Source organism: Opisthocomus hoazin, chromosome 10 (assembly GCF_030867145.1).
Source record: "Opisthocomus hoazin isolate bOpiHoa1 chromosome 10, bOpiHoa1.hap1, whole genome shotgun sequence".
NCBI classification, from domain to species: domain Eukaryota; kingdom Metazoa; phylum Chordata; class Aves; order Opisthocomiformes; family Opisthocomidae; genus Opisthocomus; species Opisthocomus hoazin.
This window is the reverse complement of record NC_134423.1, coordinates 10,841,475-10,858,092: the sequence shown is the minus strand read 5'-3', so window position 1 is coordinate 10,858,092 and position 16,618 is coordinate 10,841,475. Positions and strand designations below refer to the sequence as shown.

General features: G+C 46.5%; 1 protein-coding gene across 2 annotated transcripts in view; it reads right to left on the bottom strand.

Moving 5' to 3' along the window:
• UBE2Q2 (ubiquitin conjugating enzyme E2 Q2) overlaps nucleotides 1–9,004 on the bottom strand; it is a 52,221-nt gene extending 43,217 nt beyond the window's left edge. For both annotated transcript variants that reach the window (XM_075432198.1, XM_075432199.1), the window contains exon 1: nucleotides 8,574–9,004. In XM_075432198.1, coding sequence (XP_075288313.1) covers nucleotides 8,574–8,759 — 186 coding nt within the window. In that variant the 5' untranslated portion in view covers nucleotides 8,760–9,004. The remainder of the gene's footprint in view (nucleotides 1–8,573) is intronic.
• Between the last annotated feature and the right edge of the window lie 7,614 nt (nucleotides 9,005–16,618).

Below are 16,618 nucleotides of genomic sequence, written 5' to 3'. Positions count from 1 at the left end.
ACTTCCGTGTCTCTACCCAGGCACACGCATTTAAATCTCTCCCTGCTCAAACCTTAGAAGAAGCCGAAACACGTACAACCACAGTAGCGACGGCACAAAACATCACTCCAAACGGTCACGAACGCGGATGCGGCATCATCGCTCTTACACTTCTTATGGTCAAGTTCTTCCAGTGAAGTTTTTAAACAGTTCAAAGATTGACTGGCTGTAATCTACACAAAACGTCCCAACTGCCAATTCCGGTATATGAAACTGCACCTCACCCTTGGAGAAACAGGTTTGTCAGACTCTTCTCAGTTGCCACAACCTCATCCACTTCCCTGACCAAACAAAGGGCAGCAGGCTACCTGTTGTCCACTACAGCGTAACTATGCTGAGTTAAAATACAAAATTCAAGCATAAAAGCAAAAAAGGCACTTTTCTGATAAAAACAGTTATTAATCTTCACTGTGAAGCAACATTTCATTCCCCAGGTCATCATCATAACACAGCATGCCATCTATCCAAAGAAATTCACAGGAAAGACAAGCACTCAACACTTTTGTATGGACCCAAAGTAAAATCCACCAAATGTTAACATACCGCTGCTCAAACACAACTCTTAAGTTAATACTAAGCATGATTCAGCTAACAGCACAGCAAGCGACAGTTGTTCAAGAGCAGCATGCAGTCTCTGAAAACGAAAACTGTTGTTGAGGGCCAACACAGTTAAGTGAGCTAAGGAACATTCCTTTGCCAATACTATTAACAGCAACCAATAAAAGTTACAGATCATCCATGCTGAAAATTGAGCAAAGAACACAGCATCGGCAAAGACTAAGCAACTTGCTTATCAAGAAGAAGGTTGTAGAGCTGATACCAGAATCCAGGTCTTTACCACAGTGCCTCACAGCAGTCGGATCAAGCTATCTTGCTCCTCGCACACAAAAACTCCGCTGTGTGCTTGTACTCTGGCCCGAACAGTTGTCAGTGGCTGGTTGTTCCAGAGCCCTCACCCACGAGGGGTTCTCCTCTGTAATGCACACATTATCTATGCTCTCCAGCTGGCAATGGCTTAGCTAATAAGCAGCCAGGCACATGCACCAAAAAGTATTTTGCAAATCTGATTCTCCAATACCCTTTCTTTACCAGTAGCACCGTATTTTTCGTGCCCAAATTCCTGAAGGAAATCTGGTTACCCGAGACAAATTATCAACTCGTTCTAACCTTCAAGAGTCATTAATTACCTATTTCTGCAACTATACAGACAAGTACATTCAGAAAAGGTATCATCAACATTAGCATCACCAAGCCACAGTAGCATGAAATGGCTTCTAACACGGCTAGAATTGAAGTGGTTATAGCTAAGTTGCAACACGTCACTCTCTCCCCGACTTAACTGCGAAAAGAGAAGTTTCCTAACAGCCCCACTCTTGCCTTTATCATCTAGTTACTCCTCAGCATGCAAAGCGACGTTGCTTCTGCTGCCACCCAAACATCCAGGGTTCCCCTTCCTCCTCCTCATTCTCTTTACCTTCAGGAGTTTACCTCTTCCAACCACTCATATCACTTGCCGCCCCCTCCTCGAAAGGGACTGACTGTCTCCTACCCCCCCCCCCCCCAACAACTGTCCTCAGCCCCAGGCCCCTTCACAAGCTCGCAGTGCTCCAGACGGATCTGCAGATACAAGGACCCTTCATTCCCACCCACTGCTACAACAGCCACCACCAGCCATGTCCTCAAGCTCTCCCCACACAGCTGCCCCGTCACTGGCCTTCACGTTAGAGCCGTTTAGACAGAACTTTGTCCCCTGCACGCAAAATTTTGGTACCATGGAGTTCAACCAATGTTTACCATTAGTAAGTTAAATACTGCGCACTTGCCACAGCTCCTTCCTACTCAAAAACTCAAGGAAGCCTGCGGTATCTTGAACACCACTGCACAGCACCGCTTTAATTTTTTTTCTAATGCCACCATACAAGTTTGGACAGAACTTACATTTCTGCCTTTCTGAATACACACTAAAGAAGCTACTGCAAGATCCACACATGTACTGAACTCTCTCTCTCAGAGGGGTTAAAAAATCAGAGACCTGGGAGCAAGGAGAATACAGTCCAAACTACATCTCAAGAAATCACGCACCAACTGCCCTACAGAACTTAACACACCAGGATGCCTTGCATGCATGAGATAACAGAAAAGAAACAAAACATGCAAGATCATTATTTTAGTACCACACTTAAAAGACGACAGCTGGAAGCAAGAAATCAGCAAGACATACGCTAACTGGTATGCTTGTTTGCAGCAAAGATCAACTGAGAGCTATTCTGATCATATCAGCTTCAACTGTACTGAATACAGGCAGGCTGATACAAGATCTAAATGTTAAATAGCCTCTCCTTACTATAATCAGTCACCTAATTTTCCAGTTGTCTTCTATGAGCTGGTGACAGGCCATTTTCACTTCTCCTGCAAAGCTTGCAGCTGAAGAAATACAGTAGAATGCTTACTAAATCATAAACTATCACGTCTCTTAAAAATGGTGTATTACCATTCATAGTCTAAAGAAGAAAAAAAAAAAAAACCAAAAAAAAACCTTCAGTCAGGAATTCAGGGGTTCACAACCTTTCAAAACTACATCAAGCCAAACAACCTGACCGTATTGAACAGTAGTCCACACTGAGGCATAACTAAAACAGCAGTTCTTTCCGTTAATCGGCTTCTACAAACATTTGTTCCTATCCAGAAGTTTTGCCCCCCCTCTTTTTTTTTTTTTTTTTTTTTGAAATAACACTATTTAGAGCACTGTCTCCATCTTTGTACCTTCCATTCTCATGAAAGGAATTTGATTTTCCAAGTAAACAAACAAGCAATTTCCAGTCAGTCTGGGCCAGCCGTCTCTGCAGCTGTTGCAGTAGCAAACCCTCCTGCTGACGCCCGCAAGGGTATTCCAGGCAGGAGCAATCCCAAGTGCCTCCGAGGCCCCAGCCAGTGCTTGGCAAGTGGCTCCATCGGCAACGCTGGCTCCTGCCGCCTTCCCCAGCGCTCACTGGTCCCCGTGCCCTCTGTTGTGACGGTACAGCTGTTTGTGCAGCCACCCAGTGAACCAGACTGGGAAACGATCCAGACTAACAATAACCTAGTAAAGAATTTTGACATGCCAGCCAGGTCCTTAATCCAGTAAGCTGAGTTTTGGCCACCTCGCAAGGCACACAGCCTTTGCTGGTCTGCGAGTAACCGCAGCTCCACAGAGCGCGCACGACACAATCATACTCTGTTCTTCCTAGCAATTGTAATTTCTAATTCGTGTTGAAGATATCAACATGTCATCTATACACCATATCCCCTAGCATAACACAGAAAAAACACCTGGAGATTCATTCAAGTCTGAGTAAGTCTGACAGACTAAAGTTACTCTTTTTCAGGAACGCACTTGACTAACTCTGTTAATAACTTCTGATTTTACAGTGTAGCACTGTAGACACACTGCCACAATGAATTTGGAAGTGCAACCTTATTTTCCAGAGTAGATCGCACTTTCTACACTACCCCCTTACTCTCTTCATTTTATTGGTAGAAGGCTTTGACAGAAAAGCCAAAAATCTTAGCACGCGCTGCCTGCCCACCCCACCAAAATCAAGAGTAGCAGCATGTACTCTCGCTTCTTGCAGCGTTAAGAAAGGTCTCTGGCAAGGCCAACTATCAGTACTCCAATTCTGACACCAAGTAAGTATCTTTGGCAACACAAATCAACAGCAATCATCACATACCATCACATGTCCGGTACCAAGTAGCCCTACTCTAAGTCAGTCTCTTCAAAATTAGTGAATGTGAAGAAACATAAAAAAATTACCAGGTGCCTTTCACAAAAGCCTCCTGAACAGTTCACATGAGGAAGCATGCCAAGTAAAAATAATATAATTCTTCTTTATAAAACTTCTTTTAATTACCAACGTGCAGGAAGAGTTCTTTTGAGGACCACAACAGCCCCAGTTCTGAAATTCTTATACCATTAACTCACGACTAACCCCTCTGAAATAAGCACAATTTCCTGTACATGAAAACCTCAACATAAGCCAGCACTTCTATCTGAAGCCCAGCACTGTGGTTTTCTAGGATATTTCAGGAGCACTTGATACATTATAGAGGGGACAGAACCACCGACCTACAAAAACCCCAAAGTACTGATTACAGCCTTTCACACACAGCAGAACTAAGCTGTGGTGTCAGCAAGGAAGGTCCTACGCCTTCCAGACATGAAAGCTCCTTCCTGCTCCTTTTGGCAACATTCCTCTTCCATTTACAGTCTTGGCATACCAAGAGGAGTTAAACTCCTCACTCTTCTACTATTTTTTTTTGTTTGCTAAATAAAACGAGACTAAACTTCTCCATTTCTATCACAGAAGCTATGTTTGATAAAAGTTACCCAAGTGCCTTTTCTAAAACTCCAAGTACATCTAATTCTAGTTAGAAAAGTATGTATTATTTAAACTGTCGATGCTTTTGTTTAGTCCTGGTATCCATATGCAGCAAGACAAAGGCCTCAACCTCACTACAGAATGTCTAGTGATCAAAAAAAAAATTAAAAATCCTGTGGCCTGAACTGAACACCTCACACATTGTGGGGTAAGTTCTGCGTACAAGTATCATCAGCTGCCTAGGCATTAGCCAGGAGTGTGCTCAATACTAAAATCTCATGCCTCTGAAGAACTATCACATGTTCCAATACACTCACTTTCTGTATATACCCAACTTGTCAAAGTCTTCACGCGTAATATATTTTCATCCATTCTGGTTTAGAAGGGAAAATACAGTCTTCCCCCATCAACTGCAGTTATCTGTAGACAGCAACCTTTTCAAGTCTTTCACAGTAGCTTCTAACTCCGATTTAGCAGCAGGGTATTCTTCAGTGAAAGCAGAAGATACTTCTTTCCAGCAGAGAAGCAAGAGTACACTGGAGCCAGCCATCTCACATGAATCGCATTGTTATTGCACGAAGGATACATCGCTGCACACCACAGCACAGTATCTGTTTGGGGCGCTCTGTGCTCCCACACAGAGCTGGTGCAAACCCCGTTCTGCCTGCAAGCGTTACTTGAGGATGCAAAATTTCAACAGTAGTTTTGTGTATGGGTGGAGAGAGATTAATATCCAAATTCTCTCTGAAGCGGTTATATAAAAAACATGAGATGTTTTCCAGCATTCCAAATCAGCCCTTTTTCTTTGAATAACAAGGAAAAGATTGAGTTATTCTAACACACCCTTTGGAATACTATGACATAGATCTGATAAGGTACGAAATGGAAACTACAGATTGCACTGAAAGACACTTACCTAAAGTCATCCTCAATAAACACACTCCTCTAAGTAAGGCCACTGTTTTCATACTGTTCCAAAAAACAAGCAAACCAGGACCAGGATAAATACATGTACTTTGTGAAGGACACTGGTTTATTGAACTTGATTAATTGGAACACTGCTGCTAAGCAAAAACAAAACCTGAGAAAAACAGAAATAAAACTCTAGAATGAAGATACTGCTGTTGGCACAACAAAATGGGAATGTGAAGGTACACAGCCTGAACAAGTTCAACAATTAGACAGTTCTCAGGAATAAGCAGCAACCTTTCTGACAGGGATGACTCCACCCTAAAGTGCCTCTTTTAAAACTAATCTGATTAACCATTTAAATTCCAATCTAGATCACTACCAGAAGTAATGAAGGACAGACTTGGACAAGGTTTGTCTGTCACTTTATGAAACAGAAGAACTATCGAGTAAAATGTATCTTGCTTTAATTTCAGGCGCTGCTCAGTGTCACCAGTAGACTATTCCTAGGATGCCGCAGCAAACGCTGAACTTTGGAAGTTCCACAAAGTCATACCGCAGACAATCCGAAATCATCTCAGTGAGAAATTCCAGGGCATGCTCCTCATCAAACTGTGGAATTTAGTCTAGGAGACTTGTGGAGATCTACACAGTTCCTACGCAGACATTCTCCCTCACCTCTCCATGAGAACATTTCCTCTTTCCTCTGCCTTCTCATCCTAGACTGGAGAAAAGAAAGAGATCCATTGCGAATATCAGAGCAACTTAATTACCAGGTCTCTTTTCAGACTTAGTGCAGAAGCTGCTGGAAGCTTCCTTCTCTACCAGATTTTTCTCCATTCAGTAACTTCAGCATCTGCGCACGCTGCCAGACTGCTTTCATTTTAGATAAAGTATTGAGGTACGCAAACAGAACCACACACAAAAAAGCAACTACTGAGCTTTGTGCTCACTCTTCCCCTAAACAGGATTCCTGAGCATCCAGACGCACAATCTATTGCAAGCTTCTGCTGAGTAATGGAAATATTCCGGCTTGATCAGCATTGTAGGGGTTAAACTGGTTAGAAGAAGCAAACAGCTAAAGTTACATGTTTGTCCTGCAAATCCAGAGCACTAAGATAGCAGCTTCTGATGCAGAGGGCGAGTCTCCCCAAGAAAACGTATTTACCAATAACTTTATAGCCTTACCAGCTTTTGCATGCTACTACCGCCATTTGAATTCCTAGCTCCCACAGTACCTCCAGATCCAGTGAAGCACAGTAAACAAGACTTATGCTTTTCTAGTTTATAGTACCTACAGGAAAAAAAAAATAGAGGCAATTAGGAGTCAGAGCCAACAGACTCAATTTGGGAGGGGGGAAATAAATCATTTCTGTCACACTGGGAGTTCTAACACTTGTGTCAAGAAACTGGGACAGAAGTCCAGAGGTCAGCTTTCTCTTTTTGGCTCTGCCATCTACTGCCCACTTGTTTCCAGAGAGCCACCTCTATCTCAGGCTGCCCTCTCCCATTTCTCTTTATCAGCTGGGGAAAACAGCCATCCACCTCAAAGAGCCAAAAATTAGTCAACACTGGAAAGCACCAAGCTGCTCGCAGACAACTGCGAAACAGAAGTTTCAAGAAGCTCGGACACAGCCTTTTTTCAAAGCAGAAGTCTTGGCTCTAAGGTTTGAAACAGTTCTTTTCCTGTTTTTTTTGCAAGTTCATATGCCACAATTCTAACAGCACGCAAAAGACCTCTTGACCTTTAGGGCAAGTGACTGTAATAGCAGATTACAGACGCTGTTTCCTCGTTAATACACAAAAACGCCAGAAGTGACCTAAACCCCTTTCTTGCTTGCTCAGACACACCTCAACCAACGGCCTACAAGTAAGCAGGCATGCTTTGCCCACTTACCTATCTAACTTTGCAAGTGAAGAAAGAATTACTATCAAAAGTAGCTACGACAAAAGCAGCCTCAGCAGCAGACACACACCACAGCACAAATCCAAGGCACCAAAAGCTTCAGGCCTTACTACTGGTTTCCCTGAAAGCTGTCACTGGACAAAGAATAAATAACCCATCAAATTCAGCTAACAACTGAGGGTGCACAATCGGCAGACCTTTCTTTTTACTCTTTACAGAGACACTTGTAAAATAGATCATGTCATGTGGAAAGAAACAGCCAGACTTCCCAGCAATGAAATACTCTCTGCTGAATAAAACCCATTTAAAGGAAGCCAGACCATCCATCAACTGACAGGTCATGTTTGAAAACAAGAACACCAAAGCATCTTGCTTATTTTACCATTGGAAGCATCTTATGTCTTACAAGTATGCACAAGTCTCCAGTAAAACAAACACCTGTCCCATGACCACAAAACTGACTTCTCATGACAATTCACTGTGAAACCCAAAAGATCTTCTTCACAAGCCTCCTTAAATTTAGTAAGATTACTTGAACACAAGTAAGGATCCAATCAAGATCATTAGATCTGATGTGTTTGCACGTGTATTTTCATCTTTCAGTACCCAAATTGCACACTTACACGCACTTTTCTACTTCCACGCTGTCTGAAACTTTCATCCTTTTATAGGCAAAACCCAAATAAGCTCTAGAGCTTGTCTCCCTCACACCCAAACGCTCTAACCGTACTTTCACCCAGCCAAAAGGCTCTACTCTTCAGCTGAATCTCGATTCGGCATTTAAATTCACTTGCAACTACCACCAGCCCAACCAAAATGAGCCTCCAGCACTTCCATGTAGGTGAGTCACAGACACCAATATACTGGAATCCTTCATTGAGTTTAGGCCCCGAACTTTTACAGAACCCAGAGGATTTCTACCGCGGCACACAAGACTGAACACTTTATTCTGCTTCCCTTCCCCTGTTTCAAACAAACCCACCCCACGGCGCAGCGGTGAGGAACCCCGGAACAACCCGCAAGTCCCCCGGGCCCGGCCAGGGTGCTCAGGCCCTTGCCAGCCCGGGAGCCTCCCCAGGGCCCGGCAGCAGCGCCGGGCACCGCTCCCTCGCCTCAGCCCTCGGCGGCGGCAGGACGGGCAGCCCCCCGTCCCCCCCCAGGCAGGCCCGCCCGGCCCCGGCTGCAGGCCGCGGCGGTGTGGCGCAGCCGGGAGAGCCTCCCCCGCCGGACTCCCACCCCCGGGCCGGCCCCGCCGCCCTTTGTTCCGCCCGGTGCTGAGTCACCCCGCGGCCGAGCTGCGCCCCCTCCTCGGCCAAGGGCGAGGGCGGGCCGTGCCCCCCCCGCCGCCCCGGCCCCCGCACCGTGATGTTGCAGTGGATGGTGAGCGGCGGCGGCGGCTGCGGGCCGGAGCCCGGCGGCGGCGGCAGGAGCACGAACTGGCAGTGGAGCTCGTCCAGCTTCCAGGAGACGATGCGGAAGCGCTCGTGGTCCTTGTCGAAGATGGACTCGAGGAACTTCAGCTCGGCCTTGAGCCCTGACACCGACATCCTGCCCTCATCTCCGGGCCCGGGCCTGCGCCGCCTCGCCCGCCCTGCTGCTGCCGCCGCCTCGGCCCGGCGCCTGCGGGGCGGAAGATGGCGGGGGGGGGGCGCCGGGGCAGCCCCAACCGGCGGGGGGACGGCGAGCCGCGGCTCCCTCTGCGCCGGCCTCCCGCGCCCACCCGCTCGCTTAGAAGGGCAACGCGGCGCGGCCCGCTCCGCCGTCCGCTTCCTCCCGGCGGGCTGGGCCGGGCCCGCCGCCGCCCCGCCCCCGCCCTGCCCTCCTCCCGCTAGGCCGGCCCCGCTCCGGGACATCGGCCCGGCCCCCCGCTCCTCCCCGGGGCCGGCCGCCGCCGCTCACCCTCCTTCTCCTCCTCCTGCGGGGAGGGCAGCGCTCCGTCCCGCCCGGCCCGGGGGTCGGCCGGCGCAGACAGTGCTCCCTGTCCCGGCGAACAAGACCCGGGGTGGGCCTTGGCGGGCCGCGAAGCAGCAGTGCAGAGGCCAAGGAAAAGCGCCGGCGCTGCGCCGAGGTGCCTCGGCGGCTGTGGGGCAGCACGTCGCAGCCAGAAGGAGCACCGCCAAGCAGGAAAGCGCAGGGAAAGGGAATTCTCACCACATTCAGGAATCAAGAGACGCTGCCTCTATTTCTGTCGCTTCCCGACACTGGAAAAAAAAAAATCATCTCTGCGCCTTTATTTGTCCCTTTCCACCTCGGTTTTGTCTACCGAGCTCTTTGGGAACACGGAGCAGCTCTGACGCCGCATGAAGAGGTTACTGCGCTACAAGCAAGATCGTTGCAGAGCGTCCTTCTTGTTTCCCAACCAGCTTTTAATTAATGCAGTACACACATGCACGCGCACAAACCTGGAACAGGGAATTGCCTTTTTTTTCTTCTTCTTTTAACATTGATATTTTATATAAATCTTTAATTTCAAAGAAACTGGCAGCACTTCACAAACCACAAGCTGAATCTTGTCAAGTAGTGAGAACTCTAATCTGGATCCAGAAAAATAGCTATGCACATGCCCGACTCCGAGCGTATGGAAGTCGGACTGATTTGTAGGCTCGAAGCATCCTATTCTTCCAGCAAAGAGAGCTGCAAAGAACACCCTTGGCTACAAAAGCAGCCGGGCAGGACCGACGCTGGTTAAACACCCTGAGTGAAAGGCAGCAGAAAGCCCACGGAGTTGAAAGACCCACTTTTTCCAGGTGTCATCCGAAAGACTCCCACTACACAGCATGTGCAACTCTGCTTTCCTCAAAGGGCTGAACCAGGTGCTGGCGCAGACTGTACGGCCTGCGAAGTGACGACAGAGCAGATACAACCATGCACCAGCTGGCAGGGTGAAGACTTCCCAGAGATAAGGGCAGATTTAAGTATACGGGCAAATTAGCTGTAAATAAACAGCAGAAAATGATGACTCTGCCTATCAGAAAGGGAGGGCCTGGAAGAGCCTTTCTATGGGAACACCAGCAACAAAACTGAACAGGTCAGACTTTGTCAGGCATTAACGTGATGCGATGCATGTAACAGCAGAGGAACGAATGTGGTGACTCAGCCCTATTTCCCTCATACGACTGAATTTTGGCCTAGAAGGCCTCCCTGCAGCAGACAGGCAGGGACTGCATCTTCCCTCACGCCTCACCATAACTGCCTCTGTCACTAGCTCCGGTCTTCCACCCTCCTCGTCTTCTCATCTGCCTTCCCTCTCCTCTGCTCCTCCACGGACCGTGACACCCCATGTTTTCGGCAGCTGCACAGCCGAGAGGTGCGTACGTGCTGGCCAGGGGACTCCTCGCCTGCGCTAGCCGGCAAGCCGGGGGAAGGCACGAGAACCTCGCTCGGGGACCCAGTGACACCATGGTGTCTCCTGACCATCCAGCAGGCCAAACAAATTGCTTAGTCAGGCACACATGTCCTGCAAGTCATATATGGTTTAAGCCTGGTCTAAAACTTTCTCCAGCTCCTTCAGTCTGCCTTTTTGTCGCAGGCTTCAAGAGGCGACATGCAGCTGCACAGCCACCACCCCCCTAAATCCTGTTGCACTCCTCTGTATTTAGTAGGCAGGGTGCAAGCTGCGCCGCCACCTGGGAATTCATTTCTGTGCTAAGACCTTGAGAACGCACTGGGGCTGCCTCGCTCGCTGGAGCACAGAGGCCGCCTCAGAGGTGCAAAGAGCTGTTTGTCGTGTCCCACTCATTCCTGTTTCTTCCGTTGGGGACTCGCCATGGGGTTTTGACACGAATCTCCCGTTGGTCACAAGATGACTCAGGAAATTCCAAGTCTCCCAAAGACCAAAACGAATGCACACAGGGGAAGACCTGACACCAATAGGTAATAAAGGAAATTACTTCTGGTAAAGACCTTCAGGAGCACTGTATCAGATTCTAGTAATTACAGATGCTTTTAAAGTTCCCTTGATCTACGTTGCCTGTCAGCAGCATTTTTTCCTACCTTTCTTCCTGCATGCGCATCTTCAACATCATGGGAATCTCTCTCTATCACACAGCTAGATTTCCTCTATCAGGGATCTGAACTTTGGCCAAACCTCTCTGTTATGAAGATAACATACCTTCATTACCTTCTTTGTTTCTTTTCCCTCCCTTTCATTTAAATATAAACAAGTTTTGTAAGAGACCTCAACTGAAACTCTCAGAAAAACCAGCAGATTCCTCACTGCTTCCTTGGGTAGAATTGGCAAGAAAAATAAATAAAAAAAGGAGGTAAACAGTTTAGACCAAAATTTTCCTTCCCATTAGCATTCACTGCCTGTCCTGTCTCCAGCATATCAGCCAGGCATGTCCCTGGCAAGACAGAAAGCCGGCAGCAAGGGGCGAAGGGAACTGAACAAGAGAGGAGTTCAGGATGAGCCATTACGAAGGAACAGAACAGTGACGTGGGATGGATGGGCTTTGATGAAAGCAAGAGTTGTCCGGGGCTTAAAGAAAGGGTGCTCCAGGGCACAGATGAGTTTCAGTTTATATTGCTCCTTTTCTTCCTGTGAATGCCTTTTCCAGATCTGCTGTTTTTCCAGCTTTACCCTGAGTGAGGCTCTCGTACATTTAGTTGACTGTGTTTGTGCCTAGCAGAGGATTGATTTGTTTCTCTGAGAACAGTTTATGGTTTTGTTTTTTTGACCTCACTTCTCTCATTCACAGCCTAGCCCTTAGAAAGGGTCTTTCTGTTTAACTCTGATGTCACTTTCCCAAGAGAAACGGCAGGCAGCAAAGCAGGAACTGCCATTTTAGAAATAAGGAAGGCCCAGATCTTTTGTAACCCTGAACCTCAGCAGAAGGAGAAAGAAAAGGATAAAGTTAATGAGATGGGAGGAAGTGTAAATTGGTTTTAGTGATGGATGACGCAGTTTACTAACAGCTGATTCTGGGGTAGAACAGGCACTTAAACTTCTTCACAGGTAGCAGCAGAACCTGGGACTAGAAAAGACAAATAATACCTCATACCCATAAAGAGAAGGGTAAGGCAGGAACCTTACCTGAAACCTTGGGCAAGGGCAGAAAGATTCAAGAGGATCCTGGTTTTCCAAGATACAATCCAAGCTGTCTTGCTCACCAAAGCCAGGCTTTCACACAAACTTCTGAGCTCACAGCATCAAAGTCATTGCTTCAGTAACGAAGTCACCTTCAAAGCGTTTTAGAAAAAAATATGCATTAGCGTATAAAAGCTGACGAAACGACTGGACAGTGCAGTTTCAAGAAGCATGGCATACAGTGGACATGGGATTGCTTAGTCCTGCAAATATCTATTTCACTCTTAAGGGCTCTAACAGTTAAGGAATGCCATTTCAAAACCAACGTGTCCTAGAGCAGCTTTGCACAGATAGTGATACCGTTGTCCAGATGTTCAGGAACAGGGGTCAAGGAAGCATCCACAGGCACTCAAATACTATGGCCGTGAGTTTAACATCAAAAAAAAAAAAAAAATTTAAAAAGTAGCATGGCCTTACTCGGGATGGTCAGAGTGTAGTTTTCAGTTACAATTCTTTCTTCCGAGTCCATCCCTGTGACTGGCTGCGACTTGAGTCCAGTAGGTCTCTTCTTTAGGGTATTTTCACTCAGCCACTGAAGAGTGTTTGTAACCCTATCCAGGAAAGAGCAGTAACCTTTTTGGCAAACATTTCATTACTGTTTGTAGATTTGTAGTTCTGAGTACATTTATATATATTACTGAACAGTGTATGTTTCAGAACAGTCAAAAGCTGAATAGTGACTGCAAAGCAAGGTTAATTATATGTTTTTGTTCCACATGAAAGTTGTGGGAATTCATTTATTAGCAGAAAAGTGCCACGGGAAAGCAAGGCCATGTAAATCAGAGTCTTGCGATGCTGCAGATGAGGATTAGAATCCACTGCACAAACACATCAGAAACCAAACTCCTTGCGTGTACTTTAAAATGCACAGTGAGGGAATACGCATCGCGTTCTCCTTTATGGCTCGCATAGCTTCTTAAAACAGATGACAAGCACGTCTACGAAAGCAATATGGAACCATGCGGCCATATCTAAGGCATGTGATTTCACAAAATAACAGAACAAGCTAGAGAAAAAAAGGAAAACGTGGTGGTATTTTTCCAAACCCAGCTGGGTGAAGACAAGGTAGCTGCATGGAGCACTGTTCAGAGCATAACAACATGCCTTCCCTGGACTCCCTAGGACTTGCAGCCCTTCCTTAGGATCCACACAGTCATAAGCCTTACGGGGCTCAGCAAGCTTATCTTCCCTTGCCACCACAGCAGCTTAAAAGGGATGTACAGGAGCAGATGTCAGATGCCAGGCTCAGTCCTGCTAAATACATTTCTGGCCAGAGGGGAAGGCAGGGAAACGGGCAGATCCCCAGGTCAAGTACTCACAGTGCCGAGACGCAATCTTAATCACAGCTGAATACGCAGCTCCTTCATTCCCCTTCTTTTTTTCTTATTTTGATAAGCAGTGCAATAGTTCACCTGGTCTATATTTAAAGTACCAGGACAGCGCGTGTGAGTTGGCAGGCACCGAGATGAACTGGGCAGGTCAGAGTTACTGTTTCACATTCTGCAAGCACAGCCAGACATCACCGCATCACTTTGCCTGGAAAACACAAATCAAATGCATCTCAGCAACCTTACCATCGTCCAGGGGCTTCTCATTTACTTTCATTACATTTGTAGACAAGTTTAGATTTTGGGGAACAAAGCAGTGCCTCTGGCAGTACTCTCCCTGTTCAAACGCCCAACAGAATGTCTGAAGTGCTGCACAAAGACTAACCCTACCAGCATCGCGGTGAAACAGGCAGAGGACGCAGCCTCATTTCATCCGTGGGGAAAGTCAGATACGTTTTGGGAGGCAGCGTCATCGCAGAGCCGGGGGGACAGATAGTCTGAGAACCCAGCTATGGTCTAGCACTACAGTAACCCAGCTAACTTCATTTTGGGCCCAGACTTGGAAGAGACTTTATCATGGTTATACAGTGAGCTGGTGTCAGCACTGGGATTTGCCCTGCTCATGCTGTTTATCAGCACAGCCCCACTGCCTGAGAAGAGGAAAGACACTTTGAGTCTGGGGCCAGTTCTACAGAGGCCCTGTTCACAGCCTTGTTGTAGACTGAAACAGTCAACTCTGCTGTGTCTAGCCATGCCCCGTCTTACCCCAACCCCCTTTGCTCGAGAGGAGCAGGCAAAGTCCCACTGGAGCTGTCACAGCCTACGCTTCGGGTGTTGTCCATCCCTCGGTGCTGAGAATGTTCACGGGGGACACGGAGCAGAAGGGTGGCAGGAGGCTCAGGGCCCACGGTTCCTGGAGAAGCAGCATGAGAGGTGGCACACCCGTTTGAGCTGATGCTGAAGGTTTTATGGGAATTGGGTAATCCGAGATCTTAAGTTGCTCCCTAGTGCACATTGAAGCAGCTTTTTCTCACCATCACCACAACAGGACAGGCTATGCTTTACCAAGGCCACGCAGTACTCACAGGAATTACAATATTGGTGAGCTAGATCAGCGATTTTCAACCATTCTCTGATTTGGAGGTCACAGACCACAAGGCAAGATCTACCAAGCTCTGGTACGGGGTTTTTTGTTTGTTTGTTTGGTTTGGGTTTTTTATGTACCCTTCATCTAGTAACTTTTAAGTATCAAACACATAAAATCAAGTTTGGTAGATACAGCACTGAAAAAAAGGTGGTGAAGTACATCTGGAAAATTAACCCATGTATCTTTATGGGTGGAAGAAGGACAGAAGAGGTAAGACACGTTCTTCTGTTATAAGGATGACTTGAAGTATGAAGAGTTGCCTGAGAAAAAGCCACAGAAACCAGCAGTTTCAGATAATCAAATGCAAGACCAAACCTCAGAAAAGAACGATCCCAGCATTCACCATTCTGTAAATCTGACTCTTTTCCTGCTAGAAACAAATTCTAAGCAGAAAAAGACACTAAAACAAGAAGGATAACAGACTTAAAGGTAGTTATATGTGCCCTGGAGTTTATAAGGAAGGGAACCTCGTATAGATTTACATCAGTGAGAGATGAGCAGTGGAGAAAGAGGAAAAAAAAAAAGAGAAGTAGCAGAACCAACATATTTGGCTTTAAACAAGCTTTTGAAAGACTGAATCACAGAAGCCTGAATATAGCATTAATTCACATCTCTTTTGACATAACAGCACCCACATAGCTTGAGCACTGGCTTAAGAATTGTGAAAAAGGAATAAAAATAGCAAATTACAGAGCAGGGAAAGGTACTTCATGTGTTTAAAATTTATCATGGCAGTGCTGTGTTAGAGTTGATCTCAAGACTTTCACAGTGATCTAGAAGAGACTGTAATTGATGAAATTATCAGATGACACAGAGAGACATTTTGAATAGCAATGAGGACAAGGAAACAATTCCAAGAGGTGCAGAAAATAAGAAATGGTAAAAAACTACCAAGCCCTCAATCTCTAAGCCACAAACCTAGTGAATCCTGGTTTCCTACAGATTACGTTTTTATATCATCGCCACACTGCATCTCGCTTGGCCTCATGCTACAAATCCCCTTTCCCAGTTCCTTCCCATGTCTCCACACTTCTTGAATCTCCGTATTTCCACCTACATTCACCACCTGTTTTGGCTGGGGAGACAGAGCAGATGCTGTGGCTGGTTTCAGAATCTATCCTGCCTGGTATATTTTATTGTATTCTTTACTTCAATCTAGCTATCTATAAAAGCTTTTTCCTAAATAAGATTCCACCTTTTTGTCCAGTATGCTCTATGTATGCGCAGATGAGCACTGGTTTGTGGACAGGGTAAGACCAGGGGTCTTCTCAGTATTTCTGAAAAGGGGAACACTTTCTTTCCTCTAGTTAGTCTCCGATTTATAGAAAATTTGTGGAACACAATATTTTACTCTATGTTTCTACCAAATTTAAACAGCCCAACAAGTTCAAGAAGCAGTTAAGAGCAAGGTCGGTGTAACGTTAGGGTGGTGTTTGCCATGCTCATTGCATAAAGAAAGGAAAGCTCTGTGAGAAACACAGCAGGCAAAACTGCACCTAGAACACTGCAACTGTGATCTTGGCAGAAAATCAGAGCAAAGCATGGGACCTGGGGGACAGATTTTGGAAGCCCTTAAAAGGGCTAAACCCCAGAGCTAGCTTCTCAGATGCAGCCAATGTCCCTTAGGATCCTCCTTTACACCCCCAATCCTAGATCTGACTTGCACTCGCTTTAGCTACAGGCACACCACAGAGAAACCTCAGGACAACGCCGCATCTGTGTAATGCCTATAAGAATGCAGAGTGTGGCAATATGCTTGCCAAGGTGATTTTTTTTTCTCTAGCAAGAGTCTTACCTTGTCCCATACCTGGCTGAGGAAGATTTATCTGGCTTCAAGAACCAGTC